General features: G+C 37.3%; 1 protein-coding gene across 2 annotated transcripts in view; it reads right to left on the reverse strand.

Moving 5' to 3' along the window:
* The window catches only part of hdac4 (histone deacetylase 4), a 263,249-nt gene that overhangs the window by 62,016 nt on the left and 179,807 nt on the right, over window positions 1-21,426 (reverse strand). For both annotated transcript variants that reach the window (XM_089133394.1, XM_039683565.2), the window contains 8 exons: window positions 16,039-16,167; window positions 15,751-15,863; window positions 14,071-14,187; window positions 13,603-13,798; window positions 10,253-10,446; window positions 3,278-3,484; window positions 286-472; window positions 19-152 (listed from right to left, as the gene is read on the reverse strand). In XM_089133394.1, the coding sequence (XP_088989520.1) occupies window positions 19-152; window positions 286-472; window positions 3,278-3,484; window positions 10,253-10,446; window positions 13,603-13,798; window positions 14,071-14,187; window positions 15,751-15,863; window positions 16,039-16,167 (1,277 nt within the window). The remainder of the gene's footprint in view (window positions 1-18; window positions 153-285; window positions 473-3,277; window positions 3,485-10,252; window positions 10,447-13,602; window positions 13,799-14,070; window positions 14,188-15,750; window positions 15,864-16,038; window positions 16,168-21,426) is intronic.

The raw sequence follows: 21,426 nt of genomic DNA on the forward strand, positions 1-21,426 counted from the left end.
TGTGAGCGAACGAATTACCTCACACTGGCCGCGCAGTCCTGTCTCCTGCAGTCGAGACCAGATGCTCTGGATGCGTCCGGCGTGCTCGGGGTGGATGTTACTGTTTCCACACATGCACTGGTGTTTCTGCATCAGGGTGTCATACACCAAACCTGTAGGGGCACAAATACTTATTTTAATCGGGGATATCAAACAACCTAATATGATAAGATTTAATATCCAGATGCTTAGTTGTTTTCCTTAGTTGGTAATCCCATGGCAATGATATCTAATCCAGTGACTGACCGGTGGTAAAGCGTGGTTTGGCTGCTGGTTCCTGGACCACAATGGGAAAGGTCGCCGAGGCTGGGGACGATTGTGCCCTGGACAGGGGCCGATGGCCTGGGAAGGTCACAGACAATCCGGCCGCCTCCATGGACGCCTGATAGTTCCTCAGCTGATGGATCCTCTGTTGCTCCAACAGGAGAGCTTGCTGCTCAGAGACAAGAACAGACGTTTTCTCATGAAATAGATGTGAAACTTTGCAAGCGGATTTGTGGAAACAAACAGGTGTTTTTTGAAGGTTTCATCCCTCACACACAGATGGAAATCTAATGCTTTAGGCATACTGCAGTTACACACATAACCAGCAGGTGGCACTCAATACATTGAAAAACACAGACAGAAGCGTTTTAAGTAGAAAATCCTTCATATTTGGAACATCAAGGAGAAAGACTTCATATGTATTATGCTAATTAAAGTGAGAGTGTTTTAAACTACACTTAACATATTCGCAATGTTTTGCATCCATCTGTTCAAGACGTGAAATGTGAAAAATGGTGATTTCTAAGGTCTGAAGACAGGAAACATACAGTATGTTCAAGGTAGTTTGTTTACCATTCAAAATTTGGGGATTGCAAGATTTTTGAAAGAAGTCTCTTATGCTCACCAAGGCTGCATTGAATTGATCAAATATGAAGAAATGTTGTGATGTATTATTTAAAATAAATGTTCATGATTTGAATACACTTTAAAATGTAATTTATTCCTGCGATGCAAAGCTAAATTTTCAGCGTCATTACAACAGTCTTCAGTGTCACATGATCCTAATATGATGATTTGCTCAAGAAACATTTCAAGAAACATCACTATCTCTCATTAACTAATATATATATATATATATATATATATATATATATATATTAATTAATGTTATATATATATATATATATATATTAAAAATAAACGTTTGTGTTTACATAATATATGTGGGTCCACTGTGTATATATATATATGTACACACACATGCTTGAATATATTTAAGAAATATTTTCACATATAATTATATTATATATAAATATTTTATATATAAATAATATTTTTTTCTTAAATATACATGCATGTGTGTGTATTTATATATATATACACACACACATATATATATATATATATGAAGAGTTCAGATGCAAAAGCCTCTAAGTGCCATTTGAAATTTTCTTCTAGTAAGATCATTTTTATCAAGCTTGTATATTTAAGTTCAGTAATTTCACTTAAATTGCAATGAGGATTACCTATTAATTGTCATTTAAGTGAAATTACTGAACTTGAATATATAAGCTTGATAAAAATGATCATTTTAGAAGAAAATTTTAAATGACACTTAAATGGCTTTTGCATCTGAACTCTTCATATATACATATATATATTATATATATATATATATATATATACATACATACACACACACACACACACACACACATTTTTGTGTGTGCAAACAACATGATTTTTCATGATTCTCTGATGAATAAAAAGTTCAAAAGAACAGCATTAGAAATATTTTTAACGCATTTTAGCTGAATGAAATTATTAATTTCCAAAAAGCAACAAAATCTTACTGACCCCAAACATTTGAACAGTAGTAGTTATTTCAATGTATACTCTAAGAGACAAGCATCGTAGCAATCAAATATGTGCTTGGTCGTGTCTAAAGCTCACATGAGTTTTTCCGTGATCATTATACAGTGTGTGATGTTATGCATCCTTGAGCTGGTCTGAAACCTCAGGAAGTTTAGAAAAAAATTTTAATGTTTTTTTTTTTTTTTTTTTACAAAGTTCTGCCTGTTAATTGGCAGCTATCCTCAGTTTCGGACACAGCTTTAGTTAGCTGATGAATATTTCAGTTTGATTGCAGGAACACGCAGAGGGTTTCAAAACCCCTGCTGCCCATTAAGAAGAAAAACGATCTCGTCGAGCACAAGTGCACACTTCCTGTTCATATTAAAAAGCATTGATTAAGCATTGAGGACCTGTGGTTGCATTAAACAGTTAATGCGTAAAAAAAAAACACGTTTTTCAAGGATTGCACAAATAAACTCACATTAAGCCTTTGGCTTTTATGTTAATAAAAAACACTTTATTAAACTATTGCTTGTGCATTAATGAAACTGGCATATTATTGTGTGCACAGCTGTTTAGCTAGTAATTGCTCTTTTTGTATTTGACATAAACTCCCATTGTTTTTTGGCAGCTTTAAAGGGATACTCCACCCTATTTTCATATTAAACTATGTTATTCCCTTGACTAAGACGAGTTAATACACACCTCTGTCGTCTCAGTGCGTGTACTCAATCGCTCTGGTGCGCGAGACACTTTGATAGCACTTAACTAGCCCAGTTCATTCAATATGGGCCAGGCAGAGAAGCGACAAAACGCCTCCACGTTTTCCCTATTTAAATACAGTTACACGAGTAGTGTAACTCCATCTAGGACGGTGACACAAAAAAATAAAACGTTGCACTTTTCTAAGTGTGTAAAATGGATAACTATAATATATGGCTGAATACCACAGCAAGTGCCTGGGACAAAGAATTGGAAAGCTAAGACTTCATATCTTTCGTATCAAAGAGTAACAGAAAGTAACAAAGCACAAAACTTGCTGCGATTTATTGGATGCTACAAATAATGTTTAGTGAAGTTGTTCACACATCAAATGAAAAAAAAAAAAGCATATGGATATTGTTTTATCAAAATGATGAAAAACAATATTTTCAACTCAGCCCTAAAGTTAATAAACTGAATATGTCCCGTGGGGTAAATGACATTATATCATTCGAACCTGGCCAAGCTGAGTGCCAGTCACACAGCCTAACAAAGCTTGCTGGTGATTTAAAGCACACTATCACCCAGAAAATAGGCTTTGCTACTAATGTAAACCAATATTTAAATAGTCTAAAAGTATTGAAGTGTCTCTCTCCCATGTGTCCCGCAATAATCAGATGGTCAGCCTGACCCTCACCTGTCTGAACAGCAGCTCTTCCTCAGCTTGTCTCTCTCTCTGCGAAAACTCTTCGTCCTGTTCATCCAGAGGTTCCTGTTTGACGATGACCCCGTGAGGAAGACCCTCGGAGGAGTCTCCCAGCCCCTGGTGCTCCCTCAGCTCCTCCTCCGTCTCCTCCGGGTGGCTCTCGTGCTGTCGGCCCGGCTCGTTCGGCTTAGCCATCATCTGAGAGAGGTGAAGAAACACATCATCACTTCATCCGATCAATCAGACTTCTACACATATAGATTAATCATTTACAATAGAATGTATATTCAACAGTGTCAGGGAATAACTAACTAAAATTAGCAATGCTACTAAATTAGTCAGTATGATCTTTTTTCCTTTTTTCCTTTTTTCATCCAAGATGTAGGTGTCTTTGTTTCCAGAGTATTTTCAATTTTAATATTTTTAGGTCAAACCGTTCTTGTCTGTCAGTCAATATAATGCAAGTCTATGGTCACCACCTCAAAGAGCATGCACAGAGAAGTCCAAATTAAACCTGATTTAATGACTCGTAAATGTAAGTACACATTGATGGCCTAAGACACGAAACGAGCGGTTTGTGTGAGAAAACGAACAGTTTTTAACTCATGTAACCACAGCCACGTCCAAGTGATCTGAAGGCACGGACGCTTCGGTCTGAGCGCCGGAAGTACGTCACTTATTGCGCGTGTACGTCACTTATTGTATACACAGAGATTTCAGAAGCGTTACCCTTCACTGTGAAGATCTAAACATATTTAGATATACAGGAAATCGCAATGGAAGATTTTGATATATAATAACAGATAACGTTGCATTTTTTTCACAACCGCGCAAGAGATCCCTTCTGGCACTTGTACAGACCGAAGCGCCCATGCCTTCAGATCACTTAGACGTGGCTGTGGTTACAAGAGGTAAAAACGATATAAATACTGTTAGTTTTCTCACACAAACCGCTCGTTTTGTTGCTTAATTTGGACTTCTCTGTGCATGCTCTTTGAGGTGGTGACCATAGACCTCCATTATATGACTGACAGACAAGAACGGTTTGACCTAAAAATATCAAAATTGAAGATACTGCGGAAACAAAGACACCTACATCTTGGAAGCCCTTGAGGTAAGCTAAAACATACCAAAAATGTATTTCAAAGTGAACTATCCCTTTAAAAATTGTACCAAGCCCAAACTCATGAAATGGTAGTGTATTTTTCCGAAGGTTAAAATAAAAGATAAAAGATACAAATTTGAACAGTATATTATCTGTTTTGTTTTGTTTTAGGTTGTAGTGTAGCTAACACATTCTCTAAAAAGCATAAGCCCTTAAAGTCAACATAAAATTGTCCCTATTTAATTTATCAATACACCTCTTTTAAACACCAAATAGCCTGTTTCATTTAGAAATACATTCCTTAATGGATGTAAAAAAGGTAGTGAAATTTGAACAACTAACACAGTCTCATCCCAAAAAGTCATATAACTGACGTTTTGGGACGTCTTTTGACCATACGTCAATATCCGCCTTTTTAGGGCCCCCTTAAAAGTCGGTAGATGGCGATTCCGGGCTGTCATACAACTGACGCTTTACCTTTAACGTCAGTTAGGTGACGGGTTAAGTTTAGGGTTAGGTTTAGGTCTGGGGTAGAGTTAGGATCCCATAACCTCATCTACCGACGTTTAAGGGGGCCCTAAAAAGGCGAATATTGACGTATGGTCAAAAGACGTCCCAAAACGTCAGTTATATGACGTCTTGGGATGAGACCGGGTTGGAACAACAGAAAAGGAATTCATAAGACAATGACTTCAGAACACATCTGCAACACACACACACAAATATCTTCTGAAAAACAAAACAAAACAAAAAAAAACACACACAGTCAAAGCTACAGTATTTGAAAAACTTATTTGAAACAAAGAAAAGGTAACGTGAATGAATTTTAATTTTAAATAGTAGCTAGACTAAGCTAGGCTAAAAAAAAAAATTGTGATGTCTGTGATGTTTTTCTGTTTTTTTTTTTTTTTTTTATAAATTTTTACTTAAATTTACTTACTTAAATTTAATAGATAGCTACTTAAATGTCCCTGTAAAGGGACAAATAAAGATTTTACTACTACTACTTACTACTACAGTTGCTTTAAATAACATTCCTGGAACAAAAGAAACTGTCCTCTTGGCTCAAGTTCATGCTGTGACAGCTGTCTCTAACCCTATCACAGTGAAAATGACAGCTCTAGCCCCGCCCTCACCCCGCACACACACACACACACACACTGGAGTCGAGTAAAAACACGAGCCCCTGGCACTGTGCCAAGGGAACATAATTGACGTCAGAGCGCTCTGCAATTGCCTCATCTGTGTGCTTCATTCCAAACAAGCTTTTCTTTTTTCAGATTCTCCTCTTTGTTTTCCTCACCACAACTACATCTCTCCCTTCAGCTAAGTGAACACGTTCATGTCATTTCTTTGTAAAAGGAATCAGTCAAAGCCAAAATGACGGGAGTAATCCAAAATTTGAGGACAAACATCATAAATCTCCTCACAAGGATGACATGATTTTAAACGTCTAGATGCCACAGATATATACATACTAGATACAATTTGAAAGCTTTCCAAAAACATCTCAATAAAAACATCTCCCAGGCCTTTTTGCCATAAAGTTGAGTGAAACATCAGTGTTAGCAGCTCAGCACACAAACGCTGGCAGGTATGGCTTGGGTCATGAATATTAATTCAGTTATTTGAATTCTGTCATTATTGATCCATCCCTTGGTAAACGATGGTGAGCAAAGGCTGTCAAGCTCAAAAAGTGACAAAGCACCATAAATGTAGTCTTGAGTACTATATTGAAGGCTTTATTGGAACTATGAAAACTATATTGAACTAGTTAGCTGAAACCAGAAGATAGCATGAATGAAGAAAGCAAAGAAATGAAGACATTATTTACTTCAATAGTTGTCAAACACCAAGCATGGCAGCGAACAAAATAGAGCAAATCACCTTTTTGAAAATACATTGGCGCTTCAAACATAAATATTGTATCGATTATATAATTACGCCTCTAAAAGGCGACAATGACTGTTAAAGGGATACTCCACTTTTTTTGGAAATAGGCTCATTTTACCACATTTTACCATCTGTTTTTAGCTAAGAATAAAATAAAAGAGTTACACTGTGTAGCTTTAAAGGGATACTTTTTTTGGAAATAGGCTCATTTTACCACTCCTCCAGAGTTAAACAGTTGGGTTTTACCGTTTTCGAATCTATTTAGCCGATTTTCTGATATTTAAAAGAATATCAGTAAACAGACAGTTTCTGGTCTCATTGACTTCCATAGTATATTTTTTTCCTACTATGGGTAGTCAATGATACCAGAAACTGTCTGGTTACTGAAATTCTTCTAAATATCAGAAAATCGGCTGAATGGATTTGAAAACGGTAAAACTCAACTGTTTAACTCTGGGGGAGTGGTAAAATGAGCCTATTTCCAAAAAAAGTATCCCTTTAAAGCTACACAGTGTAACTCTTTTATTTTATTCTTAGCTAAAAACACTTAGTTCTTTCAAAAATATGTGTGCTCATTAATGTATATTTACTTCGTTTAAGTAATAAAGTATTCTCGTGAGTGTATAATATGCCATTGAAAATACATACAGGTAAGGGGTTCTAATGTCGGTCGCCATGTTGTCCCTCCATCTCGAAAGTACATTAGCCAAAGAGGGACATACCCGTTAATTCAAGCTTCGCCTTTCGCGTTTACGTTTGAGTTAACACTCATGGACGAGGTCGAACTGGAAGCCATGTTAATCTTGGACTACATTGGCCACCGTAGGAGTTAAAACGAAATCGGAATTGAGAGGAACAGAAACTAATATTCACTGGATGGTCATATACCTTTTCACCACTAGATGGGGGTGAAAATCACACAGTGTAGCTTTAAAAAAATTAATCTGTCATTGAATCATTCATTCAAGTGATTCGTTCAAAAATGCTCATTCGTCCAGTGAAACAAGAGAAGCGAGTCATTGAATAATTCCATTTCTATATGAAACAAAAAAATATGTGATTCTCAATGTATCCAGAATTGTGCAGCTCTTGACATTCTTCACCAGGGCAGCTGTTAAATCTCATTCACGTTTGACTACATTTAAAAGTGGCGATGATGATGCCAAACTTTTGATGATGCCAAACATTTTGGCTTTTATGTCTCATTGCAAGACCCTAAATTTGATTATACGTACATTTAAATTGCACAAATGAGATTTAGTGTACAGTGTAGGGGACCATTTTACACTATTATATGTCTTCAGAGTTGGAAATGTATGGATTATTAAGTTTCACATATGTGAAATAGGTCAAAAAGCTCACGTGAATTTAGGCCACACAAATAAAGTGCAAAAGTGCAAGGTGCGCAAAATGTTTTCGTGTGAATTGCACTTAATTTGTGGCCCCTGAACAATAAATTCAATTGAGATTTTTGATCTATGTCTTGTGTGCAGATCTTCTTTTATCATTTTTACATTTTTGAATCTGATTCTATTCATTTCACCTGTTTTGGAATAGTGTCAACAGCAAAGTTTGGAAGTTTGGAATAGCGCTACACTTTTCCGTTCTCCCCACTTGACTATTAAGTTTAACATTTTACCATGTTTAAATCTATTTCACATATTTTTTCCTAAAAGCATTGTATAAAATGCACAAATTATGGCCACAGATGTCATGCACTGGACCTACTTCGATATGCGGAAAACCACATGCACAGATTCACAACATGTGCCTTCCCACATCTCCACAGCAAACTTCTAACTTCTAAAATATGGGAATGGACTGAAATCTAAATAGCGTACGCATTGCTTGGGAAGCATTAAATCCTCTGACATCTGCTGAGCAAAGAGGCCGTATTCCCAGAAGCCCCGAGTGCAGCGCTGAGGTGATCCACACCCAGTGATCTCATTCCGACATGTTTGTGTGCAGGCATGGATTAACTCCATAACTAATCTATAATGCACATTTCCAGCGGTGGGGGTCAACACTAGTAATCTCGGCAGACTTCAACACACACTACATGAGCAAACATGAGGAGGAATAAAATGAGCACAGCAAGTACTTTTCCTCATTCATTCTTTTCCTATAGGGATTTAAAATCCTTCAATGAAAAGTTCATGAAGCAAATCAACAAGACTTCATTCATTACAAATGAAGTAGTTGCAAACTTTACACATTGGAAACTTTGTTCCAAATCAAAAAAAAATATATGTAAAAGTATATGAGAATGCAGGCGTTGAGTTTAGGAAAGAATGAACTGCTCATCCCATCAAGCATTTTTATTATTTTAATTAAAAAAATGATACAATACAAACAATATTTACGGAACAGGATTAGGGCCAAGCAATAATAAAAAAAAAAACATCTCGAGATTAAAGTCATTATAATGCGAGATTAAACTCGTTAAATTTCGAGAAAAAAAGTCAAAATACAATCTTGAGAATAAACTCATTCAAAGAATAAAGTTGTTGTGTTGCGAGAAAAAAACTCGTTAACTTTCGAGAAAAAAGTCGAAATCTCGATATTTAATGAGTTTATTCTCAAGATTGTATTTCAACTTTTTTCTCGAAATTTAACAAGTTTTTTCTCGAAACACGACTTTATTTTCGATATTTAATGAGTTTATTCTCAAGATTCTATTTCGAATTTTTTCTCGAAGTTTAACGAGTTTAATCTCGCATTATAATGACTTTAATCTCGAGATGGTTTTATTTTTTTATTATTGCTTGGCCCTAATCCTTTTCCATAAATATTGAATTATAGTTACTGATTTATTTATTTATTACATTTATCTGCAAAATACTTTCTTATATACAATTGAATAAGTAGGTAAAAAAGCCATATTCATTCATAATTTTCCAGCAAAAAAAAAATAATTTGTTTCGCAAAAAACACTTCAATTCAAAAGTCTGCGGTCAGTTTTATATATATATATATATATATATATATATATATTAGGGCTGTGCAAAAGTTAATTGCGATTAATCGCATCCAAAATAAAAGTCTGTGTTTACATAGTATATTTGTGTGTGCTGTATATAATTATTTTGTATATATAAATACACACACATGCATGTATATGTTTAAGAAAATGTGTTATTCCTATATAAAATATTTATATTTATATAATATAGACTATGTATTTTTATATATATACAGATTTTAAGCGCAAATAATTCTTAAATATATACATGCATGCATGCATAGGTATTTATATATACAAAATAATTATATACAGCACACTCAAATATATTATGTAAAACAGACTTTTATTTTGGATGCGATTAATCGCAATTAACTTTTGCACAGCCCTAATATATATATATATATAAATGACAACTGTTTTCAGCATTGATAATAAGAAATGTTTCTTGAGTATCAAATCAGCAAATTATTATGATTTATAAAGAATCAAGTGACACTGAAGACTGGAGTAATGATGCTGAAAATTTAGCTTTTCATCACAAGAATAAATTACATTTTAAAATATATTCAAATAGAAAATGATTTTAGTCATTTCAAACGTCATTTCAAAAATTTACTTTATTTTGGATCAAATAAATGCAGCTTTGGTGAGCACAAGGGGACTAGTGGTAGTGGTCGTGCAAATTTTATTTAATTTTTTTTTAATAAGAAGGATTATTATAATTTTTTTCTAAAACTTCAAAAATATAAATCTTTTAAGGTGGGACCAGCAGACAAAATAGTTACTTAAACCCTGTTTAACATAATTAATTTAACAGAATTACGCATTTCGGCCAAAATTCAGCAATTCTACTCATAGATCCAGTCTGGGTCCGCTCATGACTGCAGTCCCACATACACTCAAACACAGTAGCAGAGCGCTTCCGGTCTGACCATATAAGGACTGCACATCCTGCTGGTTGCCATGGTGATTAAGGGAGCTAAAGGCAGGCAGAATGCTGTACCTTGCTGATGTGAAGCTGCTGCTGCTGGAACTGTTGCTTGTGTTTTTCCAGGAACTGCTGGTGTTGCTGTTGAACCACCAGCTGCTGCAGCGCCTGGGCGTTCTGGGGCAGGGGGGCCGACTGCGTGCGTCCGAGGGGCCGATGCTGCCGGAGCTTATGGATGGGATGGGACTGCAGGGGCACGCCACCCAGGCCTGGGGACACAACACATGGGCTTTGGGTTACACAGCAGATTCTAGTTAGCACTTAGCCCTGAACTAATTAACACCTTTGCCCGCTTTTGCTCTCTGGGGGTGAAGCTTCCTGAATACACACACGACTGAAGGTTTAAGCGCATCTCGTCTCCGTTTTAGGACAGAACACAGACCTTGAGGTGAGATTTTAAAGTGCAACGATCTCAAACTTAACAAAAACAACAACAACGCCCCCAGTAAAATATATTCATTTCAATAAAAGTAATAAAACGTACGTAAATCAATAGTGTGTATATGAAGAGTTCAGATGCAAAAGCCTCTAAATGCCATTTGAAATTTTCTTCTTTAATGATGATTTTTATCAAACTTGTATATTTAAGTTCAGTAATTTCACTTAAATAACAATTAATAGGTAATTATCATTGCCATTTAAGTGAAATTACTGAACTTAAATATACAAGTTTGATAAAAATCATCATTAAAGAAGAAAATTTCAAATGGCATTTAGAGGCTTTTGCATCTGAACTCTTCATATATATATATATATATATATATATATATATATATATATAATATTTTCAGATCATTAAGTATGATTTACATAATAATATAATTTACATAATAATATAAAATAAAATGTAATCTTTAAACAGTAAAATATAAAAACTGCATGTGTGTATGTATGTATTTATGTGTGTATGTATATATGAAGAGTTCAGATGCAAAAGCCTCTAAGTGCCATTTGAAATTTTCTTCTAGAATGATCATTTTTATCAAGCTTGTATGTTTAAGTTCAGTAATTTAACTTAAATTGCAATGAAGATTACCTATTAATTGTCATTTAAGTGAAATTACTGAACTTGAATATATAAGCTTGATAAAAATGATCATTCTAGAAGAAAATTTCAAATGGCACTTAGAGGCTTTTGCATCTGAACTCTTCATATATATATATATATATATATATATTTCATAGTTGTATAATAGTCCTTATATCTAAAAAATATATAAATAAATATAATAAACGTGTAATTCAATAAACAGTGAGTGAACACACACACATGATCAATTAATACTAACACTTTCTTATCTCTTCTATTCCATATATATATATATATATATATATATATTTTTTTTTTTAAGCTGCATTAGACTAAACTGGGAAGGGTCACGACACTTGCGTACTGTAGTCTCTTTTTAGTTTAATTGCTTCTGTTGCTCTCACCACTTGAAAGTCGCTTTGGTTAAAAGCGTCTGCTAAATGATTAAATGTAAATGTAAATATATACACACGTAATGATGGATTACCGGAGCAAAAGCTATTCAGTCAGAAAACTTTTTTTTTTCTCATAAATTGTTTTAATGCCATTATTGCGCCACTCTGCTTCAGACACACTCCCCGTCCGTCCCAGGGGCTTGACACTTCCTGTTTGTACCCTTCCTGCGCACTGGATTTGCTCATCTCCCTGACAACAGTGGGCGGAGAAAAGGTTAGCTCTTTAACGTGACGGTCTTTGATGGCACAAATCATTAGTCCGAATTGACTGCGCCAGTGAGGCGTCTCTCTCTCTCATCCTCAGGATAAGTATTGACCTCTTCTTATTGCCAGCATCCCTCTCCCGTCTCTCGTGAAGCCGTTCCTGGCACATCGGGAGGCTAATTAACACCGCCTATGACTAATTTGATTAAAATGAGCCTTCTTTAGTGCGTATCGGAGGAAATTGAATCCAATTTATAAAGGACGCTGCATAACCTATGCTGGACTAATTACAAGCAGTAAATGCATGACAACCGCAGGGAGAACGGAGCGCGACGCATTATGATCCTGCGAGGCCCCGGGGCACCTGGCTGTTTGGAGGCCCCCCCTTTGCTGCAATTTGGAGATATAATGTGCAAATAATGGGAAATTATGTCACAAATGTGAGAAATATTTGTGTATTACGAGAATCAACGAACCATGCGAATAATACATTTGAGTAATACAACACTCGCAAAGATTAATTATTAAATCTAACATTTTTCCCAAAATGGAAGCAGTGGTGTTAAGTGTCAGATGCTTTAGGGTAAGATGTGCCGATGTCAACCTGCCGAACAAATTTAAGTGGGACTGTCTTCATTCCTTCCTTCCTTTCAAAGAAAATAAGACATTTCATATTTCCCTACAACAAAATAACATCAGCTAAAATGTAGAATAATGCCATAATCTGTTCAATAAATAATCTTTTTTATAAACACCCCTCCCCCTCTTCTTTTGTGAATGTTTAAAACATAACTAAAAAGATAATGACATAATATTCAAAATTAACATTTTGAATATTAAACTTTATATGGCTGCTTTATGGATATCTTTAAGAAAATGTAAATAATAGCTAGTAAAAAAAATTGCAACATGCATTTTTATTTTTTAGAATTTTGAATATTGCACGTCTCATTATAGATATTTAAGAAAAGGTGAATAATGATGATACAATCTTGGTGAATAAAGATATATATATATTTATTTTTAATATAAATCAATAAACAAATTGAAAGCAAAATAAATTTGAATATTAAATTTTAAAAGTTTCGTTTACAGATACCTTTAAGAAAATATGAAAAATTTATATTAATTTAAAATTAAACTTTGAAACATAATAGTGCATTCTTATATTGTATTTTTAATATAATATAATATAATATAATATAATAAACTGTGAATAATGAAATAAATAATATAAAACATTGAAACATAATAGTAGATATATTGTATTTCTAAGAAGTATGGATGGATGGATGGATGGATGGAATTTGAATACTAATATAATATAATATAAAAAACTGTGAATAATGAAATAAATAATATAAAACAATGAAACAATAGTGGATATATTGTATTTCTAGGGTGGGTGGGTGGGTGGGTGGATGGATGGATGGATGGATGGATGGATGGATGGATGGATGGATAGATGGATAGATGGATAGATGGATAGATGGATAGATGGATAGATGGATAGATAGATAGATAGATAGATAGATAGATAGATAGATAGATAGATAGATAGATAGATAGATAGATAGATAGATAGATAGATAGATCAACACTCAACACTCACCCCATCTCTGCAGGTAAAATGTATCGTGCTAACATTAATATGGGTTATTATGACTGAGACTGACCTGCGAGGGAGTTTTGAGCGGCGGACTGCTCCAGAAGCACCATATGCTGGAGGAGTGTGTTGTGTGCCGAGCCGCTCTCCCGCTCTAAGGAGGAAGCAGTCAGGTAAGACGGCAGGTGGGCTCCTGGCATGAACGGAGTGGTTATGGGTATTCCTGGCACTGCCATTCTCTCACCATCCTGCTGGCCGGATGCCATCTATGTGAATAGAAAGAGAGAGAGAGGGATCATAAGCCAAAAAGAATCCAGGGCAAAGAAGAGAGGACATTCCCTCGTAAATAATTCTTGCGTGAGGATATTGCTTGCGTCAGTAAGCTGCGGTCAGCCATTGTCTCTCAAAAGGCTCTTTCTAAAATGCCACTGGTGCTGAAAAGCCACATGTGGCAACCTGACGGTCCAGACAGTGGAGTCTCTATGAGCGCACGCAAGAGGGCCGGCCCCCCGATGGAGAAAGAGAAAGATGGACTCACGCTGGAAGGGCCGGTGGCTGGCAGGCCCAGGGTGATGTTGGGAAGGGAGGGCGATGTGTACAGAGACAGCTGGCTAACAGGACCCTCTCTGCCGGCGAGTCTGTGTGCCAAAGATGGCTGGAACGACACACACACACACAAACATATGCACAGATAAATAAACCCCACCGATAAAAACAAACAGCTCTGTCTGGTCGCTCTCCGGACCCCTGCGGGACGCGTCTACAGAAGGAGACTGTCGACGTCTAAAAAACATGCATGGAAACAGCCAGGAAAATTGCAGGACACCTCCCAAAGCTCCTTGACAAGTGTGACCACCAATAAAACTGAGCTAAAACTAAAAAGTACAGAGATTTACAGATCTATTTAAGAATACACCAATCAACAAGAGAGATGCCATGTGTTGCAGATATGAAATACTTATAAAGACGCTTTAGGCATAATGGAGGAAAGTGTGAAAAAAATAAAAATAAATCCAAAGGGCTTTTATAAAACATTGGCAAAAATACCATGGCACATTCATTTGTATAATAATGCAAAATATAATTTCTATTTTTTTTTTATCATCAATCTATATATATATATATATATATATATATATATATATATATATAATTATTATAAACTGATATATTAGCTTTTATCAACTTATGAACACCCTGGCAAACCCCAGTTTGGGAAAGTTTACCATGAACTTTACTCACTGCAAATGTTTACATGCTATCGGAAAGTTAACCAACTCTGGTCATACAGTCCTTCCAGAAAAACGCATAGTTTTTTTATGATTGTTGCGAGCAAAAATCCTTGATTATGTGTCCCATTTTCTTTAAAAATATTTATGCAAAAAAAATCTAATATAGAATAAAATATTTATGGATATTTATGCAATTTTATGCGATGAAATAGCAGGAACTATGCGATGAAATAGCAGCAATTTTATGCTATGAAACTTGCAAAAACTGCAGTTTGATGAAAAGAGAGAAAAAGATTTCCCAAAACCTTGTTCTCACTAGGCTACTACCTTAATGTAAAGAGTCATTTCTTATTACTTCCTATGATAAGCAAGTATACTACATCACAGAAAGTGCTGGAATATTTAAGTTCTCATCTTGTTTTATTGCAGACTGTAATGAGTGGAAATAAGGTGTGGCCCCTTTAAGAGCTGCGCGCTCCCTGTTGAACTGTCTGCAGTATTATATTGTATATGCGCCTCGAACACCCCATGTGTGCGGGTAATTTCTGTTTGATGCAACTTCTTTTATCTTATTTTGTTTATTAAGTAACGATGTGGATGATAGAACGTGTGACAGACAGTCATACGAGTTCGATTTGGGAAGTGCGAGTCGCCTCCGTGAGTCTGTCTGGCCTCTGCAATAACTTCAGTGAGCTATCCCCAATTTCTTACCAACACAACGCGTTACAAGACCTTATAAACACATCAAACTTAAAAAACATTGATGAGTCAAACAAGTTCTGTAGCTTTACAAAAGGAATATGCTACAATTTCTCTAAATATAAAAAAATAGGCATAGGCTTTTCGATGATGCTCACGTCACGTAATTACGTCACTTCATAACATTCCCATGGCAACATTTTTCATTACGGAAATCTGTAATTTATGTGGCGAAAGTGCGGCGTATTTGAAAACATTCGCCCACTGCACTAATATGCGGACTGTACCTCCATTGGACTGTTGGAGATGGATCCAGCGATGCCGTTCTCATTGGTAATGTTGTTTGAACTGTTGTTGGGTGAACTTGGACCAGAACCAGGAGCACTGCTGCATGCCGATTCTGAGAGAAATCGGATGGGAAAAACGCGCTTAATTTGGTGTCAGTCAAAGGTCATTGATCTGTGGTGAGCATGCAGGAGACACGAGTTACCCACTCTTCTGACAATCATTTTTTGACATGTCTCTACTTTCACTATGAATAAAACATGAACTATGTTCAAGATGGATGCTCTCACCTGCCATGTCCAGAGAGCGTTTCTTTGCAGTGGTGACCTGCCCATCTTTCCGCCGAAGCAACGGGCTACTCCTGCGCTCTGTAACTTTCTGCTTCAGCCTGGATCGTAGCTTCAGGTTAGGCTCAGATGCTAATGGAAAACGGAAAGAGGACAGTCAGTAAAATAAAGCAAGAACAGGACAGATATTTAATCCTGCAACAGTGCTTTCAAGAAGCAGGATGTCTGACGTTACAAGTAAATAGAGAACACACACACTTAAGCTTTGTTCCGAAACCACCTTTTTGTCTACTGCAAACTTTTCCTCAGAATCAGTTCTGAAGTCATCTTATCACCTATTTCAAATAGAAATATTGCTCTGTGGAGAATTGGGATGTTTTGGTTTTAGATGGATTTTAATTCATTCATTTTATATATGTATGAATGTAAGTATTATATTTTTTTTTGTAGTATTATTTTTTTCAAAAAACGTTCTATACTGAAAAGTGATGATGGAAAATAGATTATTCTGATAAACATTATTTTAGTTTGGATGGATTTGGAAGGATGGGTGGATGGATTTGGATGGGTGGATTTGGATGGATGGATGGGTGGATTTGGATGGATGGATGGGTGGATTTGGATGGGTGGATGGATCGGTTGGATGGATGGATGGGTGGATGGATGGATGGATGGAAGGATGGATGGATGGATGGGTGGATGGATTTGGATGGATGGCTGGGTGGGTGGGTGGATGGATGGGTAGATGGTTGGATGGATGGGTGGGTGGATGGGTGGGTGGATGGATTTGGATGGATGGATGGATCGGTTGGATGGATGGATGGGTGGATGGATTTGGATGGGTGGATGGATCGGTTGGATGGATGGATGGGTAGATGGTTGGATGGATGGGTGGGTGGGTGGATGGGTGGGTGGATGGATTTGGATGGATGGGTGGGTGGGTGGGTGGGTGGATGGATGGATGGATGGATGGATATATAGATTTGGATGGGTGGATTTGGATGGATGGATGGGTGGGTGGATTTGGATAGATGGGTGGGTGGGTGGGTGGATGGATGGGTGGATGGATGGGTGGGTGGATGGGTGGGTAGATGGATGGATGGATGGATGGATGGGTGGGTGGATGGATGGATGGATGGATGGATGGATGGATGGATGGGTGGGTGGGTGGATGGATGGGTGGGTGGGTGGCTGGATGGATATATGGATTTGGATGGGTGGATTTGGATGGATGGGTGGGTGGTTGGGTGGATGGATGGATGGTTGGATGGATGGGTGGATGGATGGGTGGGTGGGTGGGTGGGTGGATGGAAGGATGATGGATGGATGGATGGATGGGTGGGTGGGTGGATGGGTGGGTGGATGGAAGGATGATGGATGGATGGATGGATGGGTGGGTGGGTGGGTGGATGGATGGGTGGGTGGGTGGATGGAAGGATGATGGATGGATGGATGGATGGGTGGGTGGGTGGATGGATGGGTGGGTGGATGGATGGATTTGGATGGGTGGATGGATTAATGGATGGGTGGATGGATGGATGGATGGATGAGTGGGTGGATGGGTGGTTGGATGGATGGGTGGGTGGATGGATGGATTAATGGATGGGTGGATGGATGAATGGATGGATGAGTGGGTGGATGGGTGAATGGGTGGTTGGATGGATGGATGGATGGATGGATAGATGGATGGTTGGATGGATGAGTGGGTGGATGGGTGAATGGGTGGTTGGGTGGTTGGATGGATGGGTGGGTTTATGAGTGGATTGGTGGATGGAAAACTTAAAAATCTTGATTCTCCACTGAGAAAGATTTCTGCTCATAAGCAGTGAAAAGATCACTTCAGAACTGATTCTGCGAAATTCAACTGTTAAAAAAGCAAGTAGTTGAAAGAAACTAGCTTGACCTGAACCAAGCAACTAATTAATCCTTATAAAATACGTCATCTCAGGTCACTCATTATGTTTGTGAATTCAGATTCCAGTTGAAAAACAATGGCGCAAACCAGCATTCGAACAACTTCAAGCCTGGCACAGCAACTTGCCCAAAAGTTTAATCAAGCCTGTCAAGTGTAAACACTGTAAATGAATACCCTTGGTTCTGAGCGCTTTCAGTCAAACAGTTTGCAAACACATGCTCTTGGGAGTGCGACATAGCGTGTCAGAAAAGGCCTGCCACTGAGGCCACGCACAGGCCTGGCCAGCTATTGATAAAATGAAAGTTCACAGAGAGGGTCGTGCCTATTTGAAGCTGTCATCCAGGCACGGACATTTCTCCCATTAGCCACGGCTGACATTTTCACCTGCTCACATACTCCAACAAAAGACCTCTCAATCCCTCTCTTGCCCCAATTGTGCTTTGGCGCTTGACCCTTGCTTTGTTTGTGACCTGGAGTCAAAATGTGCATGGCCCAAAAATGAGAGCACGCAAAGTTCATTAGGACCAATGCACTCTATAGTAATTTGGAACATAACCTCATCTGTAAAGACTAACAAAAGCCATGAATAAACCTTTCAAATTGTTCAAATCATACACACAGATCTGCCCTGGGTGTTGAGGGGCACGTATATCCAGAAAATATATATTTTTTTTCATACACCATTTAATAACCCAAGTGTTTAAAGGACAAGTTTCTGATGAAATAGAACAGTGCTTTAGTCTACAAAGACATGAAACTCACCGAGTGGTCTGGGGTGTTCACTGATAAGCCAATACAAAAATCGCAGCAAAAGATGCTTTCCAACACGTTTTATCGTAGTTTTTGTCCAACTCCATTGACTTTTGGTTTCCAATTGGTTGTTTGTATTATTCTGCTTCTTCTGTGTATTCAATGAAATGCCAGTGGTTTGCTTGCAATTGGCAAATGTGCATTATCGCCACCAACTGGTCTGGAGTGTCTATTGTTCAAGCTCTCAATGGAAGAATGAGGTGCGAGGCGTTTGAAAAAATAGGTCCACAGTTTTACAACGAATGGTAAAAAAAAACACCTGTTGGAACTTTTTAATAAATAGAACATGAGTTGTAAAAATACAAAATAAAAAAAAACTCATGCAAGTAATATTGAACTATTAATGATGCTTATAAAAGTTAACAGTGCAACGCAAACAGAAATAAACATCAAAATGAATGATCATCTAATAAATACCAACTAACTAACACAGAGAGCACTAACATATACAAGCAATAAAGCAAATGATACTGAAATTGTGCATAGCATGCAATAGCATTGGCTAAAACATAACATTCGTTGCCTCCTACAGTTTCTAATGAGTCATAGCACATAGTTATAGATGGGTCCAAATGAATGTTCGATGTAAAAACCTATGCCACTGCCACTAATAGGCAGATGTTGAGGAAGCACAGGTTCCATCACTTCTTCTCTAAAGAGCACTCTCTTCTGAAAAGCCAATCTTGTGGTTATACTTATCAAACTAGGTAGATATGAGGATGGCACTTCTGGTAAGTGGTAGGAAACATTCCCAGACATCTCTATCAAAGAAATCTACAGCAGGCATGCTGCCATTAATGCCCTGCATTAGCAAAGGTGGAGAAACACGAGCAGTTATAAAGTTTAACATGAGCCCTGTTCGGCTTACCATGCGTCAATCATATGACATCTGGGATATAATAAAAAGTAGAAACAAAACTTTTACAATTAGAAGCTAGATTCAATTTTGTTGGAAACTCAAAACCCAACAGCCATTGATCTACGAACCTAGTAAATGACGAAACACCGCACCCAACGACATCTCAAGCTGTACAGCTTCGGTTTGACCACTTGATGAACTGTAATAGTTTTAGCATGAAATATAGGCCATAGCAGGCAGCTGTAAAGGGACTGGATGAGCTCTCTCACTGACAGCAAAGAGGACTCCAGGCCCTTGACTCTCACCTGCCTCTTCTAAAAACTGTTGAGATGGCAGAACCGCACGCGAGTGTGTCTGTTCCAGAACTCTGACACGTCCGCTGCAGTGGCCCGTGATATTTTGCTGATGTTACACACTCCCACACTTCAAACTCAACTCTTGAAGGGTGACGGTGACCCTACCGGGCAGTTTGATAATGCTAAGGTTGAAAACTATTTCCACAAAGTGAAAGATCTACGTGTCAAAGTGTACAGTCACCATGAAATCAAAATTGACAAGTCTTTTTTACTTATAACAAATGAATCCGTAAACATCATTTTTGAACCCATCATGATTTTCCCCTTCCTCTTGCAGCGATATCTATTCTCTTCTCTGATGACATGTTTACTGGAGAGAGGGCGGGGCCACGGGACAACATGTCACTCACATGAGATCGACCAATAGCCATCCAATCAATTCGCAATGGGCAAAATCAAGCCCTGCCCGACAGTTTTTTCTTGTTCGAGAAGCGGCTTTACTAAGATATAAATCACAATTTCCCAACTTCCGTTTCAAATGAACCAAAATACAGAAAAAGCACCAGGGATGCAGACATTAAAATAAATAAGTCAATATTTCTTTTCATTTTATGGCCGAAAAAAGTGACCAAAATAAAAAAAATTCTACAATATTTTGTAAATTTAGAATTTAGCACTAAAAATAAATTGCTTCACATGTTACAAGCTAATTCAAGCATTAAATTAAATTTGCTAAAGATTGCATTTAACGGTGTCAATAAATGATGTAAGATGGCAACAAACGTAACCTAGAGTAAATGCAAAAATCGATTAAATAAATAACCAATATTGTCCAATATCAAATGATAACAATGCATAAAAAATGAACATCATTCTATTAATAAATATAGTATATATATTGTTTGCTTCCTCTTGGCATATCAGCTTCTGCAGAGCACGAGCTGATGCATTAAATCTCAGAACATGAAATACGAGAGACGATTTTGAAGGTACATGTTCATGACCACGATGATTGCTGAAGAGTTATCAGTCTGAGAAGAGCATGCAGGCAGTGTCTTAGCTAGGACAAGTTGTCAACAGAGCCGACAGGAAATGACATGCAGAAGTCATCACACTACAGCTATTAAAAAAGCACTTAGATCCAGATAAGGCAAATGAGCTCTTAGGAGGCAAACAGAAGTCGTGTGGAGTGGACATCATGTTCAGGGCAGGGCATGGATACTCATTAGCTCTAGACAAGGCCATTTCAAGTCGAAGCATTTTTAAGTAATCTAAAAACTCTTAGGCCTTGTGTCCACCTCTATGTTTCAACCGTTTTCAATGGGAGCGCCGCGTTTTTAGAACGCCATGAGCATAACGAGGCGCTGACAGTTTAAAAAAAAAAAAAACGCTGGTTGTAAAAAGTCGGAAAAGGGTCATAAAAATTCCTTCAAAATCTATTATTACTAGGGCTGTCAAACGATTAATCGCGATTAATAGCAACTGTATATAGATTTATACATAATTTATAT

The sequence above is a fragment of the Pimephales promelas genome, chromosome 7, assembly GCF_988280905.1.
Source record: "Pimephales promelas chromosome 7, fPimPro1.hap1.1, whole genome shotgun sequence".
Classification (NCBI taxonomy): Eukaryota; Metazoa; Chordata; class Actinopteri; order Cypriniformes; family Leuciscidae; genus Pimephales; species Pimephales promelas.